The following is a 15,960-nucleotide window of genomic DNA, read 5'->3' as shown; positions in this document are numbered from 1 at the left end:
CCCCACAGGAGTGTGCACCCCCATACATGCCCCACGCCCCCCCATGTGCCCCGTAGGCATCCCCCCCATGTATGCATGCACGCCCCCCCCCTTCACATGCCCCCTGCGCATGTATGGCAGAGACTTGAAGACCAGCTGCCTGGCGGGAGACGCTGAGCTGAACTGGGGTGACGGCTCGCAGGCCATCAGAGAGGGTGCTACATGCCACCTCTGGCATGTGTGCCATAAGTTTGCCATCATGGTGCTATGCTAACCAAGAGGAATATAACAAAAGGACCTTTAAATTGTGAAGATTCCCAGGGATCTCCAGGGGGCTCAACCAAGACCCCATTTTTCCCTTCTGCCACCCCAGAGTTAAGAAGGACTTCTGGCATCTGATTTACTTTTGGGGCTTTTCAAGGGAACTTACATTTGGGTCCATGGTCTCGGGGATAAATTCTCCTTCGCTGTTGATGCTGGTGTAGGATCCCTGCCGAGCAATCTGCTGTTGCTCTTCAGGAACACTCCCAGGTGGCGGAGAACTCCTCCCGGTGTGCAGAGATCCTGCAAAACAGGCAGAGGGTTACGGTGGAGAACCCCGAGATGGTGCGTCCCAACCACGGGGAAATGAGAACAACGTCGAAAAGGGTGAATGGAATTTCTTGGATTCCTCCCCGCCCCAAAAAAACATTTTGCTTCTCATCCAAGAAGCTTCTTCAGTTCTAACTAAAGAATTTGAGAACGGAAGAACTGAGATTATAGAACTGAGAAGCTTCCTGGATGAGAAGCAAAACGTCTTCCAAGAAAAAAACAACAAGAAAGTGCGGGTTGCCTTTTACAGAAGCACAGAGAGTCCAAGTTTTTAAGCCTCTTAAAAATCAGCAGAGATAGTCCTCTACCTACAACGTTTCATTTAGTGACTGTTTCCAACATCACTGAAAAAAAAGCAACTGATGACCGCTTTTCACACTTACAACCATTAACAGCATCCCCCATGGCCATGTGACCAAAATTGGAAACTGACTCATATTTATGACGGTTGCAAGGGTTATGTGGCCCGGCAACCAAGTCACTAAACAAGGGATGCCGGGCACCAAGGAAAATAAAAGAATTGTTAAGAAAGCAGAACACAGAATAACAGAGTTGGAAGGGATCTTGGAGGTCTTCTAGTCCAACCCTCTGCTTAGACAGGAAACCCTACACCACTTCAGACAAATGGCTGTCCAACCTCTTCTTAAAAACTTCCAGTGTTGGAGCATTCACAACTTCTGGAGGCAAACAGTTCCACTGATTAATTATTCTCACTATCATGAAATTCCTCCTTAGTTCTAAGTTGCTTCTCTCCTTGATTAGTTTCCACCCATTGCTTCTTGCTCTACCCTCAGGTGCTTTGGAGAATAGCTTGACTCCCTCTTCTTTGTGGCAGCCCCTCAAATATTGGAAGACTGCTATCATGTCTCCCCTAGTTCTTTTTTTTTAACCCCTGGTACAGTAATCTGCATGCACCATGCCAAACTACGATGTTGGACGGAGGTAAGAATCTGCCCTCAATGGAAGCAGAGTAGAGACTCTGTCCTGCTAAGATTGGCTTCAGTTGGTACCCCTACAGATGTTTTGGGCTGCAACTTCCTGAAGCTTTCATATAGCATGACCAAATCCTACGGGAAAGTACCAGTTCCAGACAGAAGACCTTGTTTAGAAATCTTCCACGCCAAAGAGAACATCTGGAACCTTTAACAAGCATATAAAACTTACCGAGGGATGAACTCATTACTAACAACAGAACAGAATGACCGAGTTGGAAGGGAGCTTAGAGGTCTTCTAGTCTAACTGCTCAAGCAGAAGACCCTATAGCATTCTTAGACAAACAGCTGTCCGGTCTCTTCTTGAAAACCTTCAGTGATGACGCACCCACAACTTCTGAAGGCAAGTCGTCCCACTGATTAATTGCTTCCACTGTCCAAACATTTCTCCTTAGTTCTAAGGTAGCTTCCCTCCTTGACCCATCATCTACTGGAACTGCTAAGCCAACTCCGTGCTTGTCCTTCTGGCCCAGAACAAGGGTGACTGTCCTGAAAGTCCCCAGATATTTTTGAACCCATACAGGCTGAAAGTGACAGAAACTGAACTCCAGCATTAGATGGAACTTGTAACGCCTCCTCCTTATAGAGGAGATGGACGGCATAAAGATGTGATAAATATCAAAGGCTAAACCCATAGTGTGAAAGCCTGGTGGCATCTCAGCTCTTCTTCCCTTTGGAAATCTTCAGGGGGTTTTACGTACCCCGTCTTCCTCCCTTGTCTCGGGATAGCTGTTTCCTAGTTCCTTTCTATCTCTTCCCTTCTTCTGTTTAGAAATACAGATTCCCACACCCAAAGCGGGCCGTGCACTCAATTATTTGGAACTAGAATCGTCCTTAACATCCTCCCTTTAGCTTTAGCTCCTACATTCAGCCCAAAATACATACTAAAGATCCATATTCTTTGGTGGGCAAGTCTTCGAAAGCATTAGATATTCTACACCTACTAGCATTGTATTTTTTTCCTCTCCCTTTCCTCAACTATACACATAGTTTCCTTGACTCGCAACCACCGTTGGGGTGAGAATTCTCATGGCTACCTGAGCGGCGTCCAGTTTTACAACCAGGGTTGTTAAGCGACTCACTGAAATTGTTCGGTGAATCCCGTGGTCGTGCAGCAAACCTGATTTCTGGCTTTGCTCGCCGTAAGCCAGCAAAGAAGGTCACAAAACACCAGACAACTAACCTTGTGATGCTCTTACAACTCTTGCAAATACGTCCCAGTTGCTGAGTGCTCGGATTTCGACTGTGCGACCATGAGGATGCCACAATAGTTGCTAAGCGCAGGATCTGCTCATAAGTCACTTCCGCCCCCCGCCCCCCCAAATGTCATTGTAACTTCATATGGTTGCTGAATGAATCGTTTTTAAGTCAAGGACTCACCTGCATCAGCCTTCAAAACTGGGATAAGCTGAGCACCTACTAACATTCCTCACTTCCCCCATTCTGCCCCTGGATTATTTCCCTTCCACAGAAAATGCCGAGCAAACTTCGTGATTCTTTTCTTCCTCTGCAATCCCAAAAAGCTAAAAAAACCTGATTTATTGGGAGAGGGGTGGGGGGGGGGAAGGGGAATTACCTTTTTCGGCCATTGCAAACCTTGCTGGAAAGGAAAAGTTGCAATCCTCCATCACTGCTGGTTTGACACCCTGCTCCCTTTCACATATTCCTCCCCGTCTGCTCATTGAGAGAGATCTCCTGCCAAGTCCTGCCTCTCTTCTCCAAAAGAAGAGTCTTTTGGGTATTCTGCCAGCAGCCAATACATATATATATTATCTCCAAATGTCATTGGTCGGCTAATCAGCCCGGCCGGCAAGCCGAAGGACAGCACCAAAACATACACATGCTGTTCAAGCACACAATGACATCTACAGAGGCTCCACGGAACAACAGACAAGCACATTTTGTTTCTCAGACGGCTTCACCAAATTCCTCCTAATATCCTGGGCAAAAGTTCAATGGCAACGCAAAGGAGAAAGAAAAAAAACACCCTGTAATTGTTTATAAAAATAAAAAAAAATTATCTATGCTTTGGCCTTCTAGGAATCCACAGCGAAAGGACAAAGGCCGCTGTAGTAATAGGGATGGAAAATAGTCATTTAACTCTATTTAAATATGAATTTAATATAAATATTATATCTACCTACCTACAACTACCTCTATCTATCTATCTATCTATCTATCTATCTATCTATCTATCTATCTATCTATCTATCTATCTATCTCTACCTACCCACCCACCCATCTACCTACCTACTTATCTACCTACCTACCTACCTACCTACCTACCTACCTTCATCTATCTATCTATCTATCTATCTATCTATCTATCTATCTATCTATCTATCTATCTATCTATACATACATACATACATACATACATACATACATACATACATACGTACATACATTGTCCACCTACCCATCTACCTACCTATATCTCTATCTATCTATCTATCTATCTATCTATCTATCTATCTATCTATCTATCTATCTATCTATCTATCTATCATCTATCTATCATCTATCTATCTATTTACCTACCTGCCTCTATCCATCCATTCAACCATTCATCCATCCATCCACTTACCTACATTTAATCTAATCTAATCTAATCTATCCATCCATCCACCTATTTACCTACCACTTCTATGTATCTCCATCAATCCAAATCTAATCTAATCTAATCCAACCCAACCCAACTCAACCCAACCTCTATTTATCCATCCATCCATGCATCCATGCAATTATTTGTTTAACATTCATTTGTCTGGTGTAGAGAAAAGAAGGATCAGGGGGGGTGACATGATAGCAGTCTTCCAATATTTGAGGGGCTGCCACAAAGAACAGGGAGTCAAGCTATTCTCCAAAGCACCTGAAGGCAGAACAAGAAGCAACGGATGGAAACTAATCAAGGAGAGAAGCAACCTAGAACTAAGGAGAAAGTTCCTGTCGGTAAGAAAAATGAATCTGTGGAACAACTTGCCTCCAGAAATTGTGGGTGTTCCAACACTGGAGGTTTTAAAGAAAAGACTGGACAGCCATTTGTCTGAAATGGGACTGGGTCCCCTGCTTGAGCAGAGGGGGTTGGACTAGAAGACCACCAAGGTCACTTCCAGCTTAATTTTAATTCTAATTCCACGCTTAGACCATTCCTGGGCATTTTATGGTTCTTTAGCTGTCCCTATCCAGCCGCATGGATTGTTTTCATTTTGATAAAAGATAAGGTAACGGTTAATGCTGTCCAAAGACACCTCCGTGGCCATGTGGCCAGCACAGCTATATGCCAAAGGAGCATGGAATGCTATTACTTTCCCACTGAAGTGGTACCTATTTATCTACTTGCATGCTTTTGAACTGCTAGGTGTGCAGCGATTAGATTGAAAACAGTAGCTGACTATGTCGTGCGGTGCTCGAACCTACGCTGTGAGCACTCCAGCTGACAAGCTCAGTGTCTTTAACTGCTAAGCTATTGCGCCTCCTTTCTACTTTAAAATGACTATTTTCCCCCCAGTTTACATATGTACCTATGTGCATACCTATGCACTATAAACAGCTTTATTGGTTCGGAAATCCATAACAGTTTCTGACATAGCTCCTTGGAAAAATTAATTGTCTTGGACAAGTTTCCCTGCAAACTAGCCAGCTACAAAAGGTGAGATTTCAACTCCTATTGTCACCAGAAACAGGGTGTCGAACTCAAGGTCAGTGGGCCTATCCTGGTCTATCCAATGCAGAGAGGAAACACTGCCAGTAGTTTGGGGAGTGGTGTCAAGCTGGCCACGCCCACCAGGTTGGCCACAACCACCTAGTCGGCCACGCCCAACCATCCGCCCACCTCCCCCGGAGGTCAACCACAGCCCTGATGCACTAGAACTGCAATGGCAAACCTATTGCATGCGTGCCTGAAGTGGCACACGGAGCCATGTTGCCTGTCACACACACACGGTGTTGCCCGTTCCCCTTCCGGGTTTCTGGCGCGCATGCATGCACGATGATCAGCTGGCTTTTATGCGTGCAGCAGTGCCAGGAGAACTGGCCTTCTGTTTCCCGGTGTGAACATGTGTGCTGGCCAGCTGGTTGGGAACCAGATAGCCTGGCAGTGCGCATGTGCACGCTGGAAACCAGAAGTTCATTTTCTGGTGTGTGCGTGCATGCCTCCTGGGCAGCTCCTCTTCCAGGTTGCAGCCCAGATGAGTGTGCACGTGCACTCCCTTTTCGGCACTGAGTTCACCATCGCTGCACTAGGAAATACCAAGGGACTGTGGAAGTGCCAAGTATCAGCCTACGGATCTACAATGGCCTCTCTTGGCTGAGTCTGCATTCCTGGAACAGTGAGATGTGCAGTCACAAAACATGTGGAAAACAGCAGCAGAAACCAGGCTGCCTTGCTGAGGAAGCACAATGGGTTATAGTTTGGGACATAAAATAATAGCTTTGGAAGGGACCTTGGAGGTCTTCTAGTCCAGCCTCCCCACTCAAGTGGGAGCCCCCGAATCATTTCGGACAAATGGTTGTCCAGCCTCTTTTTAAAAAGCCTTCAGTGATGGAGCACACACAACATTTGAAGGCCGGTCCTTCCCTTGGTTGATTGATCTCCCTGTTAGGAAATTCCTCCTTAGCTCTAGGTTGTTTCTCTCGGTTCCACCACAAAACCGCGTTCGACTAAAGCGCACTCGACGAAACTGCGTAGCTGACATCATCACAGGGCGACAACAGCGCGGAGACAGAAGCACGCTGTAAATGCTAAACCTAAAATTAACCCCTAAACCTAACCCCCCTAAACCTAATCCTAAACCTTACCTTAACTTGAATCGGCTTGCTTTCAAAGCGCTATTTAAAGTGTCCTTCTTTCTCCGCGCTCGCTGTTGTCGCCCTGTTGATGACGTCAGCGACGCGGTTTAATTGGGCGCGCTTTAGTCGAGCGCGGTTTTGTCGTGCCACGGTTTCTCTCCTTGTTTAGTTTCCAACCATTGTTTCTTGTCTGGTGCTTTGGAGAATAGGTTGACCCCCTCTTTCTTCTATGTGGCAGCCTTTCAAATATTGGAAGACTGCTGTCATGTCACCCCTTAGTTGTTATTTTTGTTAGACTAGACCAGTGGTGAAATTCGACCAGTTCTATGGGCGTGGCTTGGTGGGCGTGGCAGGGGAAGGATACTGCAAAATCCCCATTCCCACCCCACTCTGCGGCCAGCCAGAGATGGCATTTGCCAGTTCTCCAAATTACTCAAAATTTCCGCTTCCGCTTCTCCAGAACCTGTCAGAACCTGCTGGATTTCACCCCTGGACTAGACCTTCCCAGTTCCTGTAAGCGTTCTTCATATGTTTAGTCTCTAGCCCCCTAATTGTTTTAGGGGCTCCAGGGGTTCATTTCAAAGAAGAGATTTTATTGGTGAGAGACTTATTGTAGATAAAGTTACAACTCTAGGTTGCAGGGACTTAAGTTTTCTCTACTAACTTCTGACAACAATCCTAGACATGGTTGTCTATGTTATACTTCATGGAAGGTAACGTTATTAGACAGGATATTACTCATAGAAGAGAATATTTGTGCCTCAAGGTCGTGGCACATGATGTTCCCTAGTTTAGTAATGAAACATCTGCCCAAAAAAATGTGCCACCAAGTTCAGAGAGCACCAAGGACCCCACAGATAGGGTATATTCAAGATTTTCCACTGGTCTTTCCTTCCCTCAGGGTTGACTCAGCCTTCCATCCTTCCGAGGTGGGTAAAATGAGGACCCGGATTGTTGTTGGGGGCAACATTAGAGATTTTGAGCAGACTTCAACTCCCAAAATTTCCCAGCCAGCCAGCTATTCAGCCATCCATACATCCACCTGACAAATCTAATCTAATCTAATCTAATCTAATCCAATCTAATCCTATCTATTTACCTACCTACCTATATATCACTCCCTCTCTCCCTCCCTCCCTCCCTCCCTCCATCTATCCATCCACCTACCTACCTACCTACCTACCTACCTACCTAACCTACCTACCTACCTACCTACCTACCTACCTCTAGAGCCGAGGTGGCGCAGTGGTTAAATGCAGCACTGCAAGCTACTTCAGCTGACTTCAGCTGACTGCAGTTCTGCAGTTCGGCTGTTCAAATCTCACCGGCTCAGGGTTGACTCAGCCTTCCATCCTTCCGAGGTGGGTAAAATGAGGACCCGGATTGTTGTTGGGGGCAATATGCTGACTCTGTAAACCGCTTAGAGAGGGCTGAAAGCCCTATGAAGCGGTATATAAGTCTAACTGCTATTGCTCTATGTATATCCATCCATCCATCTATCCATCCATATCTAATCTAATCTAATCTAGTCTAATCTCATCTCATCTAATCTCATCCCATCCCTGGCTGGGGAATTCTGGAAGTTGAAGTCCACTCCACTTAAAGTTGCCAAGTCGACATCAACAAGAATAACATACGCCCAAAATTGGAAATTAGACAGCATACCTTCCAAAAACACGATAATTTAAAAAATAATGGACTGCGCGGAAATGGTCAAATTAACTTTTAAACTGCAAGGTAAAGAAGATAAAGAATAGTATACGGTATGGGATAAATGGTATCAGTGGTTAGAGAATAGGAATAACGAATGAAAGTACAATATTTATATAGGTAAATATTAGGCTATAGGAATCATAAATGTAAAGAGGAAATTGTAAGTATAAAATGGATGAAAAGTATGTAATATGATAAGCAAAATGACATACACCAATGTCTTAGGAATGGGTAGAATGGATGTTGGATTTGGCTCTTTATGTTCTGTTTTGTAAAAAGTTTAATAAAGTATACTTTTTTAAACAGTGGGGAAAAAATAAAATAAAGTTGCCAAGTCGAGAAACACTGAAAGTTTAGGCTGAAGAGGAGCAGTATTTATTCAGATACAAGAATGGGATTTATCCTCAGTAGGACATGGTCTACTACACAACTTCATCTCTCTAACCTGTTGAATGTTTCCGTGTCCTCTCGGTGTCTTTATACAGGGATCCCAGAATATCTCCCATGGATTTAGATATCCTCATTTCATGCTGCTTGGTGTTGTTGGGTTGCAGAAGCTGCAAATAGAATAAAAGTTGTTGGTAGTTTCCCCTGGACTATAAGACGCACTGGAGTATAAGACGCACCATGCTTTTGAAGAGGTAAATTTTTTTAAAAAGTTTTTGTACTCTGCAGGCCTTTGAAACCCTCTGCACGCCTCATTTTTTTTGCAAAAAAAGGGGGGGCATGCAGAGCTTTGGGAGGTGTGTAGAGTGCTCCTGGGGGCTGGGGGGCTCATTTTTGCCTTCCCCAGCCCCCAGGAGAACTTTGCAGGAGTCCCAAACCCTCTGCACGTCCATTTTTGCAAAGGGGGCGGGATTTCTGGAGGCCAAAAATGCTGTGTTCAGTATATAAGACACACCCAGATTTTCATTCTCTCTTTTTTGGGGGGGAGGAAAAGGGTGCGTCTTATACTCCGAAAAATACGGGTAATGTCTCAACTATCTCGGCTGTTGCAAGAAGTGATACCACATCTCAGGAGGATCCAGGGCTCCATTAGTGAGGGAATCAAGTGGAATCTAGGTGATCTATTTAAGGTGACATCACTTAAGAGCCAAGGTGGCGCAGTGGTTAAATGCAGCACTGCAGGCTACTGCTAGATCAGCAGTTCAGCGGTTCAAATCTCACCGGCTCAGGGTTGACTCAGCCTTCCATCCTTCCGAGGTGGGTAAAATGAGGACCCAGATTGTTGGGGGCAATATGCTGACTCTCTGTAAACCGCTTAGAGAGGGCTGAAAGCCCTATGAAGCGGTATATAAGTCTACTGCTATTGCTATTGCTATTAACAGCGATGGAAAAGCTGTGTAGCCCCTGCACAGGTGGTCCTTGATTTACGACAGCTCATTTAGTAACCGTTCGAAGTGACAACGGCACTGAAAAAAGTGACAGTATCATTTTTTCACAATTACGGCCTTTGTAGCATCCCTGTGGTCATGTAATCCAAATCTGGATGCTTGGGAAAGGGTTCGTATTTATGACCATTGCAGTATCCCAAGGTCACACGATCTCCTTTTGCAACTTTCTAACTGGACAAAGTCAATGGGGAAGCCAGATTCACTTAATGATTGTACGATTCATTTAACAACTGCAGTGATTCACTAAATTGTCATAAAATCTGGTGTGAGTTGCTTACAAAACCCACCTTGTTGCTTGACAAAAATGTCTGGCCCCAATTGTGGTCATAAGAAAAGGACTATCTGTCTTAAAAAGGTTAGGATTCATTCTACTTGTCAAATAATGAGAGCTAATTGGGAATAAAGTACAACGGTACCCAAATACTAAAAATATATCCAGGTGATGCTAATGAGGCAATGCTAATTAGCATAAAACAAGGCAAGACTGAGGGAGAGAAGGAGAGAGAAGAGGCTTCTGTGGGGTAAACCTGAGGGAGAGAAGGGGAGAGGAGAGGCTTCTGTGGGGTAAACCTGAGGGAGAGAAGGGGAGAGAAGAGGCTTCTGTGGGGTAAGCCTGAGGGAGAGAAGGGGAGAGGAGAGGCTTCTGTGGGGTAAACCTGAGGGAGAGGAGAGGCTTCTGTGGGGTAAGCCTGAGGGAGAGAAGGGGAGAGAAAAGGCTTCTGTGAGGCAAGCCTGAGGGAGAGAAGGGGAGAGGAGAGGCTTCTGTGGGGTAAACCTGAGGGAGAGAAGAGGAGAGGCTTCTGTGGGGTAAGCCTGAGGGAGAGAAGGGGAGAGAAGAGGCTTCTGTGGGGTAAGCCTGAGGGAGAGAAGGGGAGAGAAGAGGTTTCTGTGAGGCAAGCCTGAGGGAGAGAAGGGGAGAGAAGAGGCTTCTGTGGGGTAAGCCGGAGAGAAGGGGAGAGAAGAGGCTTCTGTGCGGCAAGCCTGAGGGAGAGAAGGGGAGAGAAGAGGCTTCTGTGAGGCAAGCCTGAGGGAGAGAAGGGGAGAGAAGAGGCTTCTGTGAGGCAAGCCTGAGGGAGAGAAGGGGAGAGAAGAGGCTTCTGTGGGGTAAGCCTGAGGGAGAGAAGAGGAGAGAAGAGGCTTCTGTGGGGTAAGCCTGAGGGAGAGAAGGGGAGAGAAGAGGCTTCTGTGGGGTAAGCCTGAGGGAGAGAAGGGGAGAGAAAAGGCTTCTGTGAGGCAAGCCTGAGGGAGAGAAGGGGAGAGGAGAGGCTTCTGTGGGGTAAACCTGAGGAAGAGGAGAGGCTTCTGTGGGGTAAGCCTGAGGGAGAGAAGGGGAGAGAAGAGGCTTCTGTGGGGTAAGCCTGAGGGAGAGAAGGGGAGAGAAGAGGCTTCTGTGGGGTAAGCCTGAGGGAGAGAAGGGGAGAGTAGAGGTTTCTGTGAGGCAAGCCTGAGGGAGAGAAGGGGAGAGAAGAGGCTTCTGTGGGGCAAGCCTGAGGGAGAGAAGGGGAGAGAAGAGGCTTCTGTGCGGCAAGCCTGAGGGAGAGAAGGGGAGAGAAGAGGCTTCTGTGGGGTAAGCCTGAGGGAGAGAAGAGGAGAGAAGAGGCTTCTGTGAGGCAAGCCTGAGGGAGAGAAGGGGAGAGAAGAGGCTTCTGTGGGGTAAGCCTGAGGGAGAGAAGAGGAGAGAAGAGGCTTCTGTGAGGCAAGCCTGAGGGAGAGAAGGGGAGAGAAGAGGCTTCTGTGAGGCAAGCCTGAGGGAGAGAAGGGGAGAGAAGAGGCTTCTGTGGGGTAAGCCTGAGGGAGAGAAGAGAAGAGGCTTCTGTGAGGCAAGCCTGAGGGACAGAAGGGGAGAGGAGAGGCTTCTGTGTGGCAAGCCTGAGGGAGAGAAGGGGAGAGGAGAGGAGAGGCCTCTGTGTGGCAAGCCTGAGGGAGAGAAGGGGAGAGGATAGGAGAGGCTTCTGTGGGGCAAGCCTGAGGGAGAGAAAAGGATAGGGAAGAAGAGGAGAGGTTTTTGTGGAGCAAGTAGAAGAATCAAAGGAGCAGAGACAGTGGATGGAGAGAGACAGAAAGGAAGAAGGGCCAACCAGCCACCTGAATACCATCTGATCTCATGACCCGCCGACTGGAAAAAAGACTGACCATCACCCCACTTTGAACTTTCTGCTAAGAGGAGACTGACCACCACTAGTCCAGCCAGTAGAGGTATATGAGCAAGGGACTGGTATGGACCGGGAGCAATACCAAGAGGGCCAGGAGGACCCAGACTGCAGCGGCCCTTTTGGGGGGTAGCCCTACAGTTGCAAAAGGGGAATCACATAATCTCAGGACATTTCAGCCGTCATAAATACGAGTTACTTGCCAAGCGTCTGAATCTTGATCACATGACCACCGGGATACTGCAAAGGCCGTAAATGTGGGGGAAAAAACCTGGTTGTTTGTGACTTATTTCAGCGACGTTGTAGCTCAATGGTCACTCAAAAAGTGCTTGCAAGTTTGAGGACTACCTGTACAACACTAATTTCCCGTATAAACAAAAGTTTGGAAAAGTGAGATTTGCCAAACACCGATTCCCAGGGGGTTTGGGTTTGCTTCTAACTTTGCAATCATCAAAATATACAAGTGTTTCCGCTCCTTCGGATGACCACATGGCCTTTTTTTTTTTTTTTGCTTTGTACACAAATAAAATACGGACAAATCTTTTTTTTAAAAAACACAAAAAAAAGGGGGGGGAGAACAAGTCTCACATTTGTTTCCTTTGGAGTTTTCACAAACACTCTCAAGCTTTTGAGAGAAGGGCTAACGTCTAAATGTTCCACAGCTCGATCCAAATCTTCTTGCGATTTCAGGGGAATCAGGAGCTGGAAAAAGATTTGAACAAACACGGACCAGGCAGCTGAGTCGCAAACAAGAGAAAAGGCAGGAAGTGGCTGAAGGCCGGCGAGGTCGGGGGGGGGGGGGCGTGGGGGGAGCTTGGGAACGGCAGGGGTTTGGGGCCCCCGTGAACCCAGAACGATGCAAAGCCATTGGAGCTTTCTACTGGAAAACAGAAACAAACACCAGGGGCTATAACCTTTTATTCCATCATAACATTCCCTCAAGGAAGAACTCGATAAAAGTTATCTAAACAATTACTTAGGAAAGGATGACCACCAACCAACCGGTCACTCATTCTGCTGGAAAGAAAAGACCTGGATTGAATAAACCCAGGTAGCCCTTGACTTATCCTCCCCTCCCTCCCCCCCAAAAAATTCTGTTGCTAAGTGAGGCAGTTGTTCAGTGAGGTTCACCCCATTTTACAAACTGTCTTCCACAGTTGCTGAGTGAATCGCTGAAGCGGTTAAGTTAGTTGCACGGTTGTTAAGCATGACTCCGGCTTCCCTGTTGACTGTGCTTGTTGGAAGGTCGCAAAAGGGGAGACCGCGTGACCCCCCCCTACAACCGTCATAAATATGAGTCGGTTGCCAAGTCTCTGATTTTTTTTATCATGGGTCCACGGGGATGCACCGATAGTCATGAAGTCACTTTTTTCCAATGCCGTTGTAACTTTCAAAGGTCACTGAATGAAGGGTTGTAAGTCAAGGACTACCAGTACTCCCAATACAATGCAATGCTCTGCAATTCATTTAGAATGCAATTCTTGGTTGATCCGGAGGCCTGTTTATTTAATGGTTTAGAAACTAAGATGCTAAGCTTGTCGATCAGAAAGGTTGGCAGTTCGGCAGTTTGAATCCCGAGCGCCGCGTAACCGAGTGAGCTCCCGTTCCTTGTCCCAGCTTCTGCCAACCCAGCAGTTCGAAAGCAGGTAAAAAATGCAAGAAGAAAAATAGAAACCACTTTGGTGGGAAGGTTCCGTGCGCCTTCAGCATTGAGTCATGCCAGCCACATGACCACGGAGACGTCTTCAGACAGTGCTGGCTCTTCGGCTTTAAAACGGAGATGAGCACCGCCCCCTAGAGTCGGGAACGACTAGCACACATGTGCGAGGGGAACCTTTATCTTAGAAATGCACGGGATCCTCGGGGCAAATACAGAAAGAGAACTGCAATGGCTTCACAGATAGTCCTCAACTTACGAACAGTTTGAAGTTTTGAGGGACCTCCCTTTATGACCCAGATTTGAAGTTTCTGATGGTCTGCCCCCCTCCCTTGAAACCATAAACCTTCAAGTGATTGGCAAGAAACTGCGTTTACAGCCGTTGGCAAGGTCCCTTGGTTACGTGACTGTGTTTTATGATGGTTTTGCGAAAAACTGGCAGCCGCTTCCAGGTTTTGGCAAAGCTTTTGCTCATAGAGATCCCTTGGCTCCCTGTTGCAAAAAAAGGTAATAAAATGGAGTTTATCACAGGACCTACCAGTTTAGTGATGATTGCAACTGTGATGGGCAGGTTCCATGATGGTTGTAAGCAGGGGTGGGCTTCAAAATTTTTAGCAACGGGTTCTGTTCCCAGTTGCTGGGTGGGTGTGGCCTAGTTGGCCTCTTGCACCATGGTGGTGGGGCATATTTGCCCTCTCTGGGGCTCTGGAGGCTTTACTCAAGCTTCTGGGAGGGCGAAAACTGCTTCCCCGGGAACTGGAGGCCCTCAAGGGGGCCTGTTTTTCTCCCTCTCTGAGCCTCCACACTGGCCCTGCACTTTTCTCGCGTCCAAAATGGGCCGCGTGGAGAATCCGGGAAGGGGAGGGATGGGGTGGGCGGGGCCAACCAGGGGTGGGATTTGGAGGTTCTCCGAAGCGGCCATAACGTTAGCTATGGTTTCTCCCGAACCCGGTTGTAATTCAAGGACTGTTTGTATTTGATTTCTGAAGTGGTTCTATCATTATGGCTGTTTCATCTGGCTGCCTGGAATATTTGTGACGGTTGTGGCGTCCCGGGAGGGGTGTGTATCCTTTGATCCCCTTTTACGACCTTCCGACAATCAAAGTGAATAGGGGAAGCCAGATTCACTTAACAACTGTGGCGAGAAAACCGGGCAAAACTCACTTGCTTAGCATTGGAAATTTGAGGCTCAATCGGGGTCGTAACCCGAGGACTGCCTGTATAGGCCTGCAAACGCTGAAGCGTGCTCTGGGACGGGGCTTCTGGGTGGTGTGGAATGGAACAGAGCTGCCAAAAATGGGGATAAAGTTGCCTCTTTGATACCCTTCGACTACTTCTCAAGCTGCAGAGTTATATTGCTGTTCCGGTTGAAGATTTCCGTAGGTAATAGAAATTAAACTGAGACGGATATCAGATGTCCATTCCTGGCCAGATTAGAATCAGTGGCAGAGTTCAGTTTAACCTGGCAAGTCAGGCCTATTCCAAAGAAGGTCTTCTCTCTCTCTCTCTTTTTTCCCCAGCAAAGAGGAATCAAGAATTAAATTTACATTCTTAAGACTGCAGTACAATTTATATGCATTCCCTACTTGGAATTTGTTTTAACCGCTTTCCTCTGGCAATCGCTTGCAAATCACTTCCAGGGTTCTCTCTCTCTTTCTCCCTCTCTCTCCAGTGCCTTTCCTTGGAATGCCCATTAATCTTTCAAAATCTGGAAATAAAAATATCCTACTACAGCCTTCCTTCTGTTTCTCGGGACTTCGGGTCCCTAGCAGCCAGCCTCAAAAGACCTCGGGTTGAAAAGTATATACTTGATGTGGTGCGGCCTCGCTCTTGACTTTTTGCCCGTTGCCAAAAAAAACTGAGAAAAATTGGGTTCTCCATGCTAGCAAAAACTGTCGGTGTTCACGGACAGGTTTTCTACCAGATACTGGCCTAAATTTAGATGCATGCAAACCGGGAGCGTTAAGTTGGCACGTTGCAAATTCAGGAAACAAGCGCAGCTTTCCTGAATCCAAGACACTGAATAAGTACATTAATGTAAGGCAGGAAGGCAACAAAAGCTTTCAAATGCTGACTCATCTCTTTAATTCTCTCCCTGTTTGAACCAGGGCTCAAGAACATGAAGCTTAAAAGGGAGGGGATAAAGCGGCAGACATCCAGAAAAAGCTTACTGTCTTCAAAAGCACCATCTTAGACTAAAAGGGATTTCAAAACTAAAAGCGTTCTCCAGGTTTATTGACTTACTTATTTTTCATGGGTCATTCAAAACTTCTGACTGTGCAAAACATCTATTGCAAACATCTATTTGTGTCAAACTCAAGGCCCGGGAAGGGAGGGGGATCCAGCCCACTGGGTACTTAAATCTGGCCCACGGGGCCACCCTGGAAACAGTGAAGGATCAGCCTGCAGTGCCTCCACCAGAGAAAACGGGCTCCCGAGCTCCATTTTCACCGACAAGAGGGTTGTAGGAGGCCGTGGGAGCCGAAAATGGAGCTCGGGAGCCCGTTTTCCCTGGCAAAATGCTCGGCCGTCCCAGGTGCCCCCGACACGAGTGATGTCGAGCTGGCCACGCCCAACCCGGCCTCCTGAGGTCAAACACAACCCTGATGTGTTCGCCAATGAAATCGAGTTTGACACGCCTGATCTATTGGATAAAGCAGGGGTATCCAACCACAATCAAGTTTAAGATGGGT

At 46.9% G+C, this 15,960-nt stretch overlaps 1 protein-coding gene across 2 annotated transcripts in view; it reads right to left on the bottom strand.

Moving 5' to 3' along the window:
• The window catches only part of LOC116522295 (mitogen-activated protein kinase kinase kinase 3-like), a 96,633-nt gene that overhangs the window by 25,028 nt on the left and 55,645 nt on the right, over positions 1-15,960 (bottom strand). For both annotated transcript variants that reach the window (XM_032237131.1, XM_032237132.1), the window contains exons 6-8: positions 12,199-12,312; positions 8,512-8,623; positions 410-543 (exon numbers count right to left, since the gene is read on the bottom strand). In XM_032237131.1, the coding sequence (XP_032093022.1) occupies positions 410-543; positions 8,512-8,623; positions 12,199-12,312 (360 nt within the window). The remainder of the gene's footprint in view (positions 1-409; positions 544-8,511; positions 8,624-12,198; positions 12,313-15,960) is intronic.

The sequence above is a fragment of the Thamnophis elegans genome, chromosome Z, assembly GCF_009769535.1.
Source record: "Thamnophis elegans isolate rThaEle1 chromosome Z, rThaEle1.pri, whole genome shotgun sequence".
NCBI classification, from domain to species: Eukaryota; Metazoa; Chordata; class Lepidosauria; order Squamata; family Colubridae; genus Thamnophis; species Thamnophis elegans.
Note: the sequence above shows the minus strand (reverse complement) of the source record. Positions and strands in the feature narration are given on the sequence as shown.